Source organism: Gobio gobio (genome assembly GCF_949357685.1).
Source record: "Gobio gobio genome assembly, chromosome: 19".
NCBI classification, from domain to species: Eukaryota; Metazoa; Chordata; class Actinopteri; order Cypriniformes; family Gobionidae; genus Gobio; species Gobio gobio.
The window spans coordinates 43,577,328-43,591,511 of record NC_137112.1 but is presented as its reverse complement, the minus strand read 5'-3'; the positions used below and the strand labels follow the sequence as shown (position 1 = coordinate 43,591,511).

The 14,184-nt window shown below is 39.1% G+C and overlaps 1 protein-coding gene across 1 annotated transcript in view; it reads right to left on the bottom strand.

Annotated features, from left to right (window-relative positions):
• Positions 1-833: 833 nt before the first annotated feature.
• wnk2 (WNK lysine deficient protein kinase 2) overlaps positions 834-14,184 on the bottom strand; it is a 33,086-nt gene continuing 19,735 nt past the window's right edge. Inside the window, exons 16-30 of the mRNA XM_079843808.1 lie at positions 12,856-13,015; positions 12,656-12,772; positions 12,280-12,450; positions 11,390-11,441; positions 11,097-11,303; positions 9,659-10,512; positions 9,350-9,407; positions 9,167-9,234; positions 7,567-8,150; positions 7,195-7,445; positions 6,874-7,086; positions 6,314-6,412; positions 5,778-5,822; positions 4,096-4,352; positions 834-3,877 (exon numbers count right to left, since the gene is read on the bottom strand). Of these exons, the coding sequence (XP_079699934.1) occupies positions 3,614-3,877; positions 4,096-4,352; positions 5,778-5,822; positions 6,314-6,412; positions 6,874-7,086; positions 7,195-7,445; positions 7,567-8,150; positions 9,167-9,234; positions 9,350-9,407; positions 9,659-10,512; positions 11,097-11,303; positions 11,390-11,441; positions 12,280-12,450; positions 12,656-12,772; positions 12,856-13,015 (3,400 nt within the window). The 3' untranslated portion in view covers positions 834-3,613. The remainder of the gene's footprint in view (positions 3,878-4,095; positions 4,353-5,777; positions 5,823-6,313; positions 6,413-6,873; positions 7,087-7,194; positions 7,446-7,566; positions 8,151-9,166; positions 9,235-9,349; positions 9,408-9,658; positions 10,513-11,096; positions 11,304-11,389; positions 11,442-12,279; positions 12,451-12,655; positions 12,773-12,855; positions 13,016-14,184) is intronic.

Sequence of the window (14,184 nt, the reverse complement as noted above, 5' to 3'; positions counted from 1 at the left end):
GTAATGTAATGGGACATAGACAAACAATCAAATTACAATTCAAATACATTTTTAAATTCCTGCGATTCAGTAGATGTTTCTCACAGGAATTAATTCAGCACTGCGAGGAAAAGATAAACTGTTGCACACATAAAACGTGATGTAAGATTAAGTAAAACACGCTGAAAGAACTGAAAATATCAATATCGATAATCCTCAATGAAATCTAGTTATTGGATATTTGGACATGTTCACTCTGCACAGTGCAACGCCACCAGTGACATAATTTAAAGTGGTGAAAAATGCCTATGGAACAGAACAAAATAGAATATAACAGAAATGGCTGAAGTCACAGAGCTTCTGAAAGAGTACATGAGAACACATTGACAGTTCACACAAAGTAATTCTAACACATCTGCCCGGCATAATAACCAGCAGCTGCTAAAATAAAGGCCTAAATATAAAATGCATCTAGGAAACAAATCCATAAGGACTAGGGGAAAAACTTACATAAAGAACTGTATGTATGAAATATATAAAGGTAAGTAATGAACATTAAGGTAAGTAAAGGTGGATGTGCTGTTGTTGCAGTCTAAAGTAGTTTCAAAAGTAACAATTTAAGCGTCATTATGGAAAAAAATCACTTAATGTAGTACCTTATAAGAATTATTACAAAGGCAAAAAAAAAATTATTAAAAAGGAATTAATTCATTCATTCCTATTGCTGATTGTATGAATCAGCTGAATCTTTCAAAATAATGGTATGGCAAAGGTATATTATATAGTACTTTTTGCCATGATATGAATTGTTACATCAACGTCACTTTGCCTATTATTTATTTGTTTGTTTGTTTGTAAAAGGCTGACATTTCTTAAAATGTGTAACAACATGAATGATTGTAACAGATTAATGAACTGTTTCATATCCCATTTGAAATGAAGGTATGAACCTGAAGATGAACATCAAGTAAAATGGCTCAGATTTTGGTCTATATAGACTTACAGAAAATGAACAAGCTTCGTAATCTCACTGTGCAAGCACTATCATAGTGTAGTCTTGTTTCCTTAATGCAGTTAAAAATAAAGAAATCAAATGCCATTTTAATGTTTAGTGAACCAAATATCAATACCCCCCCGTCACATTTTATTTCAGTACATCTGGTTAATCTTGAGTTAACTGCTGCATAGCTAAAATACAAAAATAATAGATAATAAACTGAAACAAGATTTGAAGTTTCTGTATCATAAGAGTGGCGACGCTATAAAGACTGATAGAAACAAAAGGTCACTATAGCACCATTGATTTACCATGACAAAAAACAATGACCTGCCTACACCTCTGCTTAGCGCAATATGAGATCTAATGTCCAAATATATAATACCATTGGAAAACATACAACCTGTTTCAATAATCTGTTGTACAAGTACAGAATAAATGTATATGAGCAGAGTTTGCCAGGTTTCAGTACTTCATCATGTGACTTTCTACAGCACATTAGCAAGTTTGTTATATAATACATATAACTTGCACATATGTTTGTCTACTTGTAATGACTACATTTCAAAACGCAATTGTTAATAGTTAATAATTTAGGGTAGCCAAGATCTTTTATATGTTGCAAAACATCAGTCAGTGTCTTCTGAAACACTCTGGACAGTCAAATATTAGCATTATTAATGGAAAACTGTAGCACTGAGATCTAAAAGATGGCATTGTGCTATAACTGTGCTGTAACCACAAACATGACTGCGCCAGCAGAGATCATTCAGCTCATCATTTCATTCATTGTAAAATTTGATTCTTCAATTACACCACATTACAGTTTTGAAAAGTTTTCCTCTAAACCAATGTCATTTTTTTCCTGCACTCTCAGAAAAAAAGGTACAGTGGAGGTACAATTTTGTTCCTTGGGGAAAAAAACGTATAACTGTACTTTTAAAGGTACACAATTGGTCCTTAGGGTACAGTTATACCATTGTTTTCCTCTACTTAGAGCAGGGGTAGGCAAGTTCGGTACTAGAGAGTCGCTGTCCTGCAGAGCTTGGCTCCAACACTGAAAGACATCTATAGAAGCTCTTATTGAGAATTAGGTTTAGATGTTGATGATTTATTGAAAATATGTGGTCACTGTTATGGTGATCAGTGTTCTCTTAGTTAGGCAGACTGACTCTTGGCTTTTTAAGTGAGTTTGTGGATTTTGATACAGTGTTAACAAAACACATAATCTGTTCAAATCAAAATAAGCCATAAAAAGTTGTCATGAAGACAAATGTTCGATTAAACTCATCACTGACTAAAAATGTTAATAAATAATATTCACCAACAATACTTTCTTGCCATAAATCAGACATTCTGAATTTAGATGTTTAAATACCTTCTAGGGGATAAAAAGTTTAGATGCACAGATATCAAGAATCTCAACAATGGTGACATACATAATGCTGCAATGCATGCTGGGAGCCATGAGTTTTATACTGTGGTGGCTTAGTAGGGTTGGAGTTAAACTCTGCAGGACATCAGCTCTCTAGGACCGAACTTGTCTACCCCTGACTTGGAGGTACAAAAATGTACCCTTAAGGGTACCACCCTAGTGATGGCAACTTGTACCTTAAAAGGTAAAATATTTTACTCTTTTTTTGTGAGAATGTGTATCAGATGAGGTAGAAAATGACAAAAGAATCTAATTATGAATGCACACACCTTCAAAACAAAATGACACTCTTAACTGAATTATACCATGTAGTGTTGAAATGCATTTTATAAACGTCCATAAAGGACATCATAAACTGCAGGTGGGGAAAACATGAATTTAGTTGATATTATGCTTGGTAACAGAAAATGAATAGCAGTCACATTTACCCTGGGTACATTGGCTGGTACTCAGCACAGTCTGCAGTTGCTGTTCAAGGCACTCTTGCAGGCTTGTTCACCTGAAATGTACAGTCCGTTAAAGTTCTCTCTTGTTTCTCAGTGCAGTTCGTGGTCGTTACTTTTCTAGCATACGATAACGTTTTTGACCAGTGCATTGTGAAATTAGTGATCGCTGCAGGACGCGGTGAAAAATTCACAGTGATGTCATGATCGTGATCATCGCTCCAAGCTCCAGTGTTCTCACCCAGCTGTGATACTCTTCAACCCAAGCCACTGATTAACCTAAACTTCATTCACTTGTCAAGTTTATGCACATATGCAGACAGAGCTTATATTTACAGAAGTATAAACAGTGTCTATACACAGCTACACAAATTTAAGAGCATATTACCTTTTAGCATTTACATGTGTACAGCTCAAGGTGTTAAGGAAGTTGATTCTGCACTAGCACAAGCTAACTAAACAGATTTCGATGAAAATATACGTTCTGTACATATGCCTATGCTAAAATTCAATGCTACATAGGCTATATGAATATGTACAATAATACTCAATGTACATAACTGACTCATAACATATGCCTACGTTGTTGGCCTGAATATTTACATGTTCATGTGGGATTACTACATGTGCATTGTAAACGACTACATGCTAGAAACGTCAACAGATAGAATTGCACACTGAAAGGCCTAACCTGCACTCTAAAGAAACTAAAGTATTTTAGGTGAGAGAGTAAGAAGTATAAGTACAGTGATGGTAAAGCTACATGGTCCTATTTCTAGAACTAGGAACCTCGCTGGGGGAAGAAGGTGCTGTCCAAGAAGGAGAGTGCACAGCAGGGAAAGCAAAGACTTCTTGGTTAAGATTGGCAGTCATTGTTGGCCAGTGTTCCATGTCTAAGTGTTGGGCATTCAGCATTTGGAGTACTTGTGTAGTGTCGGTTGCCATCACAGGGGCATGAAAATCAATCTGTGGCCATGAAAGAGGCAGTAGGGGAGCATTCAATCTTTCTGTTGAAACCGGAGCCTAAAGAAAAGACACCACAGAATACATTTCTCGGTTAGAACCAACCTTTTGTAACCTAAAGGAGAAATAAAATCATCATCTCAATTTAAAGGAATAGTGAAACTTCGGTCATCATTCAATTTACGCATTCTCGTGTCATTGCAAACCTGTATGAATCCATTAAAATAGAATTACAAGCACTTTAATATTTGGTAAGGGAGTATTTTTAATAACGTCACCTCTATAGCGCTCCAGATCCTGGATCGGGTCAGTTGCTGGGGTCTTAGACTGAGGGACTGTGAGCGTGAAGGAGCCCTTACCCCTTCTGCCCAGTTATCCACGAGTCTCTGAAGCTGCTGTGTGAATGCATCATCTGTCTTGTTGTTGCTGTTATTAGACTGTGCTTGGGCGAGACCAATTGGCTGGTGAGGAGGAGGAGGAGTTGATCTAGGAGGCATTGGGGACTGATTAGAGGCAGCTGACGCCGCTCCAGATCCTATGAAACAAGTTGGTTTGAGATGTATGAATAGCACAAATACAATCCACTGAAATACAATCCCCAGCTTTCCTTGATTATATTAAAATGTTCCAAACCCGCAAAATTTTAATTCATCTTTGGAACACAAATAAAGATATTTTTTAATAAAATATTAGCCAGTTTTGTCCCTCCATTGACAGTCTACGCAACTACCATTTTGACACTTCAAAACGTTCATAACGAGTGTATCTGCACACTTGCCCAAACTGCCGTTATAATGAATGACGCTGTTATGCTGCAAAAGCTCATACTGTATTCCTGTCGATGTCGTGTTTGCTGTTAGTTGTGGTCAAAGCATTTTGTGAGAGAAAACGCGCTGCAATGACGAGATCACTGCATTCACGCGATCAACAGACTGTCTCTACTCAATGCTCATCACTGCAGCCTTTCATGTGATAGGAATAGATCATAAAATAATGCTATAATCCACACTTTGACGATTTGTTCATCTCGACGGCTGTAATGGTACATTACATGTGTTACAAAGTTCGTAGAATAAGGTGGAAGAAGACAGAGTCGACGTAACTGGGACTGTTTATTCAGAACTCTCAGATACAAATAAGCTCGCGCTAACAGCACAGCGCTCTCAACAACTCAGTACAATAAAACTTCCTCCAGCTCTCCGTGGTTCACGAGTGCCCAGTCAGTCTCTGTCTCTCATGCATGCAGTCAGTGCGTGCAGTGCCTCGCTAAACCACGCCCCCTCCGCAACATAATCTAACACTCATTTCAAATGCAAAGATGTCAGCCAATCACAACAGTGGGCGTTTTCACTGAAGTCTCACAGCAGACACACGCCCCTTGAAACAGGACAGCCAGAGGGGTAATAACAGTATAGAAAAAATGCCTTTTATTTCTAAATTATGACTTTTTTTAATGTAAAAATCATACTAACAATATAAATACACCTCAGGAAACATTATAAAATAATAGAAAAATGTCATGCCATGGGACCTTTAATACATCTCTTAAATTAAGTATAATTAGTCAACTGTGTCAAAAACAGGGCAAGTATGCAGATGCAAATGCTTGACCAACATATAGAAAATGTATGTCCAATTATACATGGCTGACAACTGCAGTAACAAGTACTCAAGAGGGTGATAGAGAGCTAAACCGGCCCTTTTGAGAACACAGACAATGTGATATTTGAGATGTGGTATAAACTGTCTCAGAAATTGAACTTGGATAGTCAGAAGCATTTGCATTCATATACTTTATTAAATATGCTTTTAGAACTTTGCTATTATGGTGGTTGAAATATGTCCATAGAGAATTTTATATATATATCACAGCTAAGTTAGCTAACAGTTGGAGAAACAGTGTCAAGGTTTCAGGTTTTTTTTTTCTAAAGTCTTGAAATTAAGAAAAGACAACACTTACTGCTTCCACGTTCTTTACCCAGACACAGGCGTTTAAGTGTTGACCCTACAAAAAGAGAAGTTAAAATTAGTTTTCTGTAAAAAAAAAATCACTGCACATAAAGAGGTGGAACATGTCATGTATTGTTTAAAAGTTACAACTGCAATTAAAGGGAAAGCTATTAAAAATTAAAGTAACACTGAAAATAGAAAATAATTGACATTGTGAAGATGGTTTAAAGTCACAGTGTTGGTTTTAGGCATGCAAAAGTGAAATTAAAGTGAGATTAATACTTTCAAGCTGTGCAAATAGTGAAAGTATCTAAAAGCATACCATCGTTGGTATAAAAAAGACCAGACAATTTAATAAAACGATAGAAACGAAAAGGATAGAAAGAATCAGGAAAGAAAAAACACAGGATGGAAACACAGGATGATCAAAGATGAAGCATGAATACTGAAAAATAATTGATAGAAGAGAAGAACAGAGTGGGAGAAAGATAGCAGGGGCTCCCAAAATATGACATGGAAAATGGTGGAAAGGAGAGAGATACAAACAGATGGACAGAGAAACAGGCCCACTGAGGAATCTAGCGCGTGGTTTACTGCTGGATTTATAGGTGACCTGTGCAGACGCCTGGGGAGAAGGAGGCCAGCCTGTGGACAGAAGTGCAGAGGTGAGAGAAAGAAAACATTATTTTAACAGATTCATAAATCAGGCTGTAATTCCACTTGTTAATGTCAAAGCATCCATGTAAAGGCCCCATTGAATTCGTTTGACTTCAATTTTCACCTTGAGGATTATATATATATATATATATATATATATATATATATATATATATATATATATATATATATATATATATATATATATATATATATATATATATATATATATAATGAATATATAGAAAACGTTACATTTGCATAATGTTATCAATTTTATGCCAATTTCACCTGATGTTTTTTTTTCTATGCAGGTGGATGATCAATTTTTATTGACTGGATAATCTTCTGAAATCAATCATTCAAGGTTTGCTACAAAGCCAGACTAGTTTACTGACGGTAGGACTTCTTTCTCAAAGTGCATGCTGGTAAATCAGAGTTAAAATCACCTTGGCAAGGCTGGCTGCGTGGCCCAGGTCCTTCTCCCTGTAGACCAGAGTAGATGTTGTCGGAGGAGAGAGATCCTTTGAGAGAGCAGGGCTGTTGTGTTTGGACCGGCTCAGACACAGACGAAGGCAGAGTCCCGGTCCCAGAATAAGCCCTGCCATCTGACAAGTTGGAAGCCCTGGCAGGAGATCCATTCAAGCTCAGGGCAGCTTCAGCTGAAAGAGAAAATGACATGTCATAATGCTCTTGGGTAGACTCCAAATGTTAAGGTACTTTATTAATGTCTTTATTATGTATGGAGGTCTTTTAACACTCCAACTAACCTGATTTTGTCAAATCACTAGGTTTGCTGGAGTCGCTAGCTTTAGAGGCAACGTTTCTCAGCTGTTGTACCAGAGGACTGAGCAGTTTGCCAGCTTTTAGTTTGTGCCTGCTGGTCCTGCGCTTGCGTCCAGCAGGGGGTGCTGTGGGCGGGATGTAAAGACCTGGAGGGGGTGGTTTCCCTAATCTCATATAGAGAAGCTCAACCTCTTCTCTGTGGTGGGCCTCCAATTCGGTTATCTCATTCATGTGCCTATACAAAGATGAAACAAGCAATGGTGAGTAAGAATTTTTACTTTTGCTCTGATTACGCTTGGTTGATTTTAATTTTCTTCTCTCTATCAAAAATACACATAGACACTTGATAAACTCACTTTTCTCTTAATCTTTGAAGCTCCTTCTTTATATCGGAGTCCTCCATCTCGGAATCATTGTCACTGCTGACATAGGATCCAGACACCCCTCCCTTTCTGCTTGGTGAATCAGAGCTTTGCACACTACTGCTGCGGCCGGAGCGCCTTAGAAAAGCCACTGCCCTTTTCATGAGGTCACTTCCTCTCCTTTCAGACCTCCCATGGCGGGACGGGGTTGTAGGTGCCATTTTGGCAGGGCTGCTCTCTGCCCCAGAGTCAGAAGACATGAAGCGGGTGTGAACAGTGACATCCGCTGAGACTGAGGTCTGTGCCCTTGGCAGAGAGCCTCGATTGGTCAGGGGAGGTGGGGCGTCCAAATAAAAGTCAGGTGGGGCAGAATATCTGCTGCTGAGCTTTCTGCGCGTGACTTCATCTTCCGTGCTGACCACCGAGAACCTGCCGACAGTGGTGGCTGAAACAGTCGGCTCTTCGTACATGGCACATTCTCCCAAAAAGCCACCAGGGTGCGCTGGAGATGCTGTGCTGCTCAGGCTGCGCTGCTTTCGACCTTGACCTGACAGGATGTCAGTGGAGCTAGGCATCATCTAATCCAGAGTAATCAAACAAAATAAGAAGACAAATTATTTAATATATTACAACTAGGCATGTGCCGGTATCAAATTTTCATGTTGCGATTAATTGCTGAAGCTTTTATCACGGTATACGGTATTATCACGATATTGAAATAAGTTGCAAAAAAAGTGTTGTCATACTACAACAGGTTAAATCACTTTCTTATAACAAAAGAACCAAACATTTAAATACAATAAAGCAATACACAAAAATGTATAAAGTAAAGAAATATTTAAAACAGATTAAAGTGCAAAAGAATTATAAAGAACAATAGGTATGCTGAAATGTACATTTAACATAGATTAATACATGCTTTAGAAGTATTTTTCATTGTCAGTTTGTTAATGAAGGAACTAATGTTAAATACTGGAGCCTTGTAAAGTGTGTGATTGAACAACAGTCAGAACATATTCAAACAATATCTAGGGCATGTAATTTAGTCCAGATTAAAATATAAAATGCAAGTTTGAAAATGAATAGCCTTAAGTCTTTAAGTATTATGTATTAGGTTATGTGATTACTGGGGAAACGGCTGCATTTCTGCTGTTCCGTCAGCGCCCTCTGCTGTCAAAGAATGAATGTGCACTTCAGCGTCTCCTCGTTCCGCCATGTGCTCGGCTCATGCACGGTCTATTTATATCATTGCACGTTCCTCTTGGTCTATTTACATCAGTGCGCGTTCCTCTTTGACGTGTTGTTCATTTTAAACGGTTGATGGGTAAAGTATTCTTAAAATTAATTCTAAAAATCGGAATAATTCGTAATAAATAATTATTCACGGTATTTTGAAGTGCCCACGATAACTATATTGTGCATGTTCATTATTGCGGTATATTGTATTACCGTTTACCGGCACATGTCTAATTACAACCATTATCTTATAAAAATAAAATATTTGGGGGGGAAATTGACTTGAAGTGGCCACCTAGATTATTAAACTTGAAATGAACAATCTTTAAACCTGTAGAATCAGCTGTGAATGATGTACCTTATATCGACTCCTAGATCCAGAGCAAGAGGTAGAGTGTGGCATCACATGTCTCCTTGACACAGCAACTGTGGATAAAGATGGCTTTATTCAAGGATTTCTTATTGTTTGTAAATTATAAATGTTTATTGAAGAACGTTTCTCTTGAGAAAAAATAAGATAAAAAAAGAAATATCATCTAACCTCCAACCGCAGAGTCACTGAGAGCACTTAAACTGTCCACACGCTCTGGAATCTGTGGCTAAAAGGCAAGAAGCAAATGTTTTTAGGTGGTGATTCATCAAATACAATCCTAAATTCCAAATACTCTCAAATAAAAAAGTAAGACATGCTGTGCTGAAAATTAGGGAATTGGTGATAGCCATAGGTAAGATCATATAAAAATGTAAATACTTACCCATTCCCCATACCTAATAACCAGATTTTTATTTCAAAATCCTGGGACTGTCTATGAAAAAAACCATAAGAATGGCAGATGGAGCTTAAACTTACCAACTGCTCTCCTGCTCTGAATCGTCCCTCTCCCATAAGACTAGGTGTGCTGGTTCCTGACCCTCCCAACGCACACTCAGGTCCTGGTGGGGATTGGATATACTCTGTGCCAGATCCTGGAGTTTCAGCGGCACTTCCTGATGGATACATGGGAGCGTACTCTTGATACAGTAAATTCCTCAGTTTCTCATCCAGTGTCTTGATAGTGCTGTCTACAAACCCTCCTCTGCCACGCCCCTCTCCATCCGATTCACTAGGTACAAAGTGGTGCTGTGAAGGGGCGGGGCTTTGGGGCAGGGAAGGTGCCTTAGTTCCACTCACAGTGGACACAGGCTGCTGCAACACCACAGGCTGCTGGGCACGTTCTACTCGACTGGATGTAATGGAGTGGAGTTGTTCGCGAGCAGACGTAGTGTCTTGTGAAGGTGGTGGCATCACAGAGGATGACCTCTGAGCCCCACTGCTCACTTCTAGGGACAGCGGCATGACCAAGGGACAGCAGGGCACATCCTCCACCATGGAGACAGCACATGCAAGTTCAGCCATCTGCTGAGCAGTGTGCATGGGGGAGACGGAGCCTAATCTGCCACTCTGGGTCTCATCCACAAAAAGAGTACTTTGAGGATCCATGCATGGCTGGGATTGCTGCACATTGACCTGGGCGGAACCTAAATTTGGCCCTTCCTCTGAATGGGAAGCAGACTGAGTTGGCATTACAGCGGCTTGCGGAGCAGGGGGGGCTTGGGAAAGAGCAGCCAGAGCAAGAGGATCAGTAGTGGTCAAAGACAGGGGGCTCCAAACCCCATAGGGATCACTTCCTCCTGATGGAGGTGCCGTGGTACAGGCTTCGGAATCTGTGGAATGAAAGACAATAAACACAACAGAAAATGTAACAAAACATATCCTAAAAAAAGATGAACAGACGTCTATTTTACTCTTTCTGATAGGAATAGGGCTGTGATGATACAGTCATGATTCTCACGAATCACAATATTGCAGAGACTTTTTAAAGGGGTCAAAAATGTTATACTGTTGTCTGAGGTCAACAACTCATGACATTCGCATGGTTTTCACATTCAAAAACATAATGAATAAGTAATAGACTATTTTCTACCCTGGTCGCATTGAAGACTTGGAAGTAAATCCCCACTGCTATGATTGGATAACAGCTTTGCATAATAATGAGTTTAAACTCCACTGTCAGTACATGTGGGGAATTGTTTTGAAAACTTCCAATGTGGAAAAACGGCAACCGGAATGATTCGCCCACAGGGCTCACAAAATGTCTTTATCAAACAAACACAATTATTTGTCTCTCATCCACCCGCAATTAATTGGAATGTTGGAATTAATAGGAATGAGGAGGGAAAAACTCTGTTTATAAAAATACCCGTGTACGTGTGGACTAGGCCTAAGTTATGTCATAGCCTGACATTACCCATGGATGCTGAAGCAGATCCTGTGCTTGGTTCAGGGGGATGGGTTGAAGCACTCTCACCAGGCTGAGCAGTGACTGTCCCATCAGCTATTGTTGTTGTGGATGGAGATTGTGTAGATGGACCTCCATCTGAGGATGCCTCATAACTGGGAGCAGGAGCCTCTTCCACAGGGCAGATGATGAACCACCTCTTACCCGTGTGCAGAACTGAGCAAAGGAAAAGAACATTCATACTTAAACATTTGGCGAGCATGATTTTAAAATTCGCCAATTATAGGAGGAAGAAAGTTTACCGTTTTGCTGGTACACTGGCTGGGGAGCTCCATTTTGCTGTCCATTTATTCCCTGGAGAGTAATAGAAGGAGACTCTAAGTATAATTCAATTTAGTGATATTAGTGAATTAAATTCCATATTTAAGATGTAAAAGGTCCTGTTCTTCGTGATCCCATTTTTCAAACTTTAGTTAGTGTGTAATGTTGCTGTTAGAGCATTTATAATACCTGTAAAATTATAAAGCTCAAAGTTCAATGCCAAGCGAGATATTTTATTTAACAGAAGTTCCCTTTCAAAGCCTACAGCGAACGGCTGGTTAGGACTACATCCTGGTATTTCCTGCTTTAATTACGTCAGTAGAGCAGTATGTCGACTAACCTCCGCCCACAAGAACGCGCGAAAAAGGGGGCGTGGTCTTGTTGTTCCCACGTGGAGAATAGGAAGTGTTGCGTTCGGTTGCGTTCGTATAGTTTGTTTGTTGCCATGTCGTCGAGACGCTGTTATTTTCATCCCGGAGTCAAGTCACCTTTGTTTGGCTTTCCCAGGGACGCTGTACTTAGAGATCATTGAGCGCATGCATCCCCGTTATGGTGAGAGGCGTGACCTTTCCGGTAACGTGCGCTCTGCGTGCCCTAAGCTACTGTCGAATCACAACACGGGAACCGCTGGCACAATCAGAACTCGTTACGTATTTCTGAAGGAGGGACTTCATAGAACAGGGAAATCTTTCAAGCCGTTTTGAGGACAGTGAAAACAGCAGTATACAGATAAGTAAATTGTGTGAAAAATACTGTTTTTTTACACGCGAAACATGAACACATGTTATATTGCACACTGTAAACACAATCAAAGCTTCAAAAAAACACGAAAAAAGGGACCTATAACATTTTAAGATGTTAACTGTATTACCTCTCCCCCTTCTTCTCCAGAAGTTTGTCCTTGCAAATGATTTTTCCCAAGATCTGATGTCTTCTCTCCATCCATGTCCTCATTTAGAATGTCTTCTGCCTTGTCGACAATGTCTTTAAGTTGATCTATAAAAATCTCCTTTTCTATTGGTAGAATAAAGCCATTTTCCACCTGGTATACAAATAAGAGAAACAAAATCTGCAAGGTTGCACTGAAAATAAATTGCATGTGAACAGGTAATAGGATCAAATAAAAGAGCTTTATGCATGACAATCTGATATTAGACTATACAAATTTAAATTATAAGCTGAATTTTAAATCTTAAGCACCACAATATTGTGTCGCAATACTCTGAATTTCCATGCATTAATCTCACCATATAAGTGGCTATTTCTTCAGGTGCATCTCCGTCTAGATCAAATTTGAAAGTCACCATTTTATGATTGTGTGTCTCCAGCTGGCATTCCACCATCTTGTCACCTGTATTACTAACCTGAATGTATAAGGATGTTTTAGGGGCATTTGCAAAAAAAACAATTATATATAAAAATTAAAAAAAGGACGTTTAATCCTTACATTTAGCATGCTTAGCTTTGGCTTGTTAACTTTTTCCTGGCGTGAGCGCGTTCGGGTAGATTTGCGGTGGTGCTTTCTGGGTTTGCCATCACCCTTTCCTCCACCAGTGGGTCCTTCATAGCTGTCACATATTTCTTTACCTGATCCATCTTGGTTTAGGCTAGACAAACAAGACAGAATAACCTGAAGTTAAAAAAAGCATGCTAGGAGACTATTACTACTGCTTTGATGCATTGTATTGTATCTGCCACATTAAGCAGTCCAGATATACACATTGTAAATTATATAATTAAAGAATTACATGATGGCTGACTTAAAGAGGTCATGAACTGGCTTTTTTATTTGTTATACTGTTGTCTGAGGTCAACTTATGACGCTTGTGTGGTTTTTACATTCAAAAACATCATAATGAATAAGGCTAGGTTATTTTCTACCCTGGTTTTGAGCCTTGCTCTTGAAACGTTCGGTTTTTATGGGCGTGCCACATTGAAGACCCAACGCCCACTGCTATGATTGGATAACAGTTTTGCATATTATAATGAGCTTCGGGTCCCTTACATGTGAGGAATTGTTTTGAAAAAGGATGCGCCCACAGGGCACGCAAAAAATGTCTTTATCAAACAAACAAACAATGATTTATCTCTCATCCACCCGCAATTAATTGTAATGTTATTTTTTATTACTTGGCCAGCCCAATCGGTGGATATAATCACGAACCGTGCATAACACACACGCGCGCACGTGAATTTCACTGCTTTTTATGAGATCTGGCCCATACATGTTCGAGTCTGATCATGAATCGCAGGACAATGAACCAACAATACTTCAAATACAAAGGATACTCCTGCCTGGGACTTTGTGGAAGTTATGTTTAGTTAGACAGATATCAATAGATATCAAATGTAACAATGCAATACTATCACATATAAAAAAACATTTTTTACTCACATAATTGTGTTGCATCATTCCTGTCAGATCCAGAAGCCACAGCAATGTTTTTTAATCTCATCCTGTCTGCAAATCCAGTCTCTTGTTTACAAACGAATACGGTGAAATGAAGCGAGCAAATGCAATGTCTTCCCCACGTGAGCTGAATCTTCATTAACAATAAAGTTCAACCATGCATTTTGGAATCCAAAGGAAGCTTATATAATGTTTGAAACATGCCATAAGCTTTATTGCTTGGAAATGTTATCCGGTTTAGCTCCACGTAGGCCTGTTATTTATCTAACATGCCAGGCACAAATCGGTGGGCGGGGCTACATAATTAGGCGTTCGTCTTCTTTGGTTAAGGCGGTTTTTCACTGACCTCTGACGTCACAGGTAAGC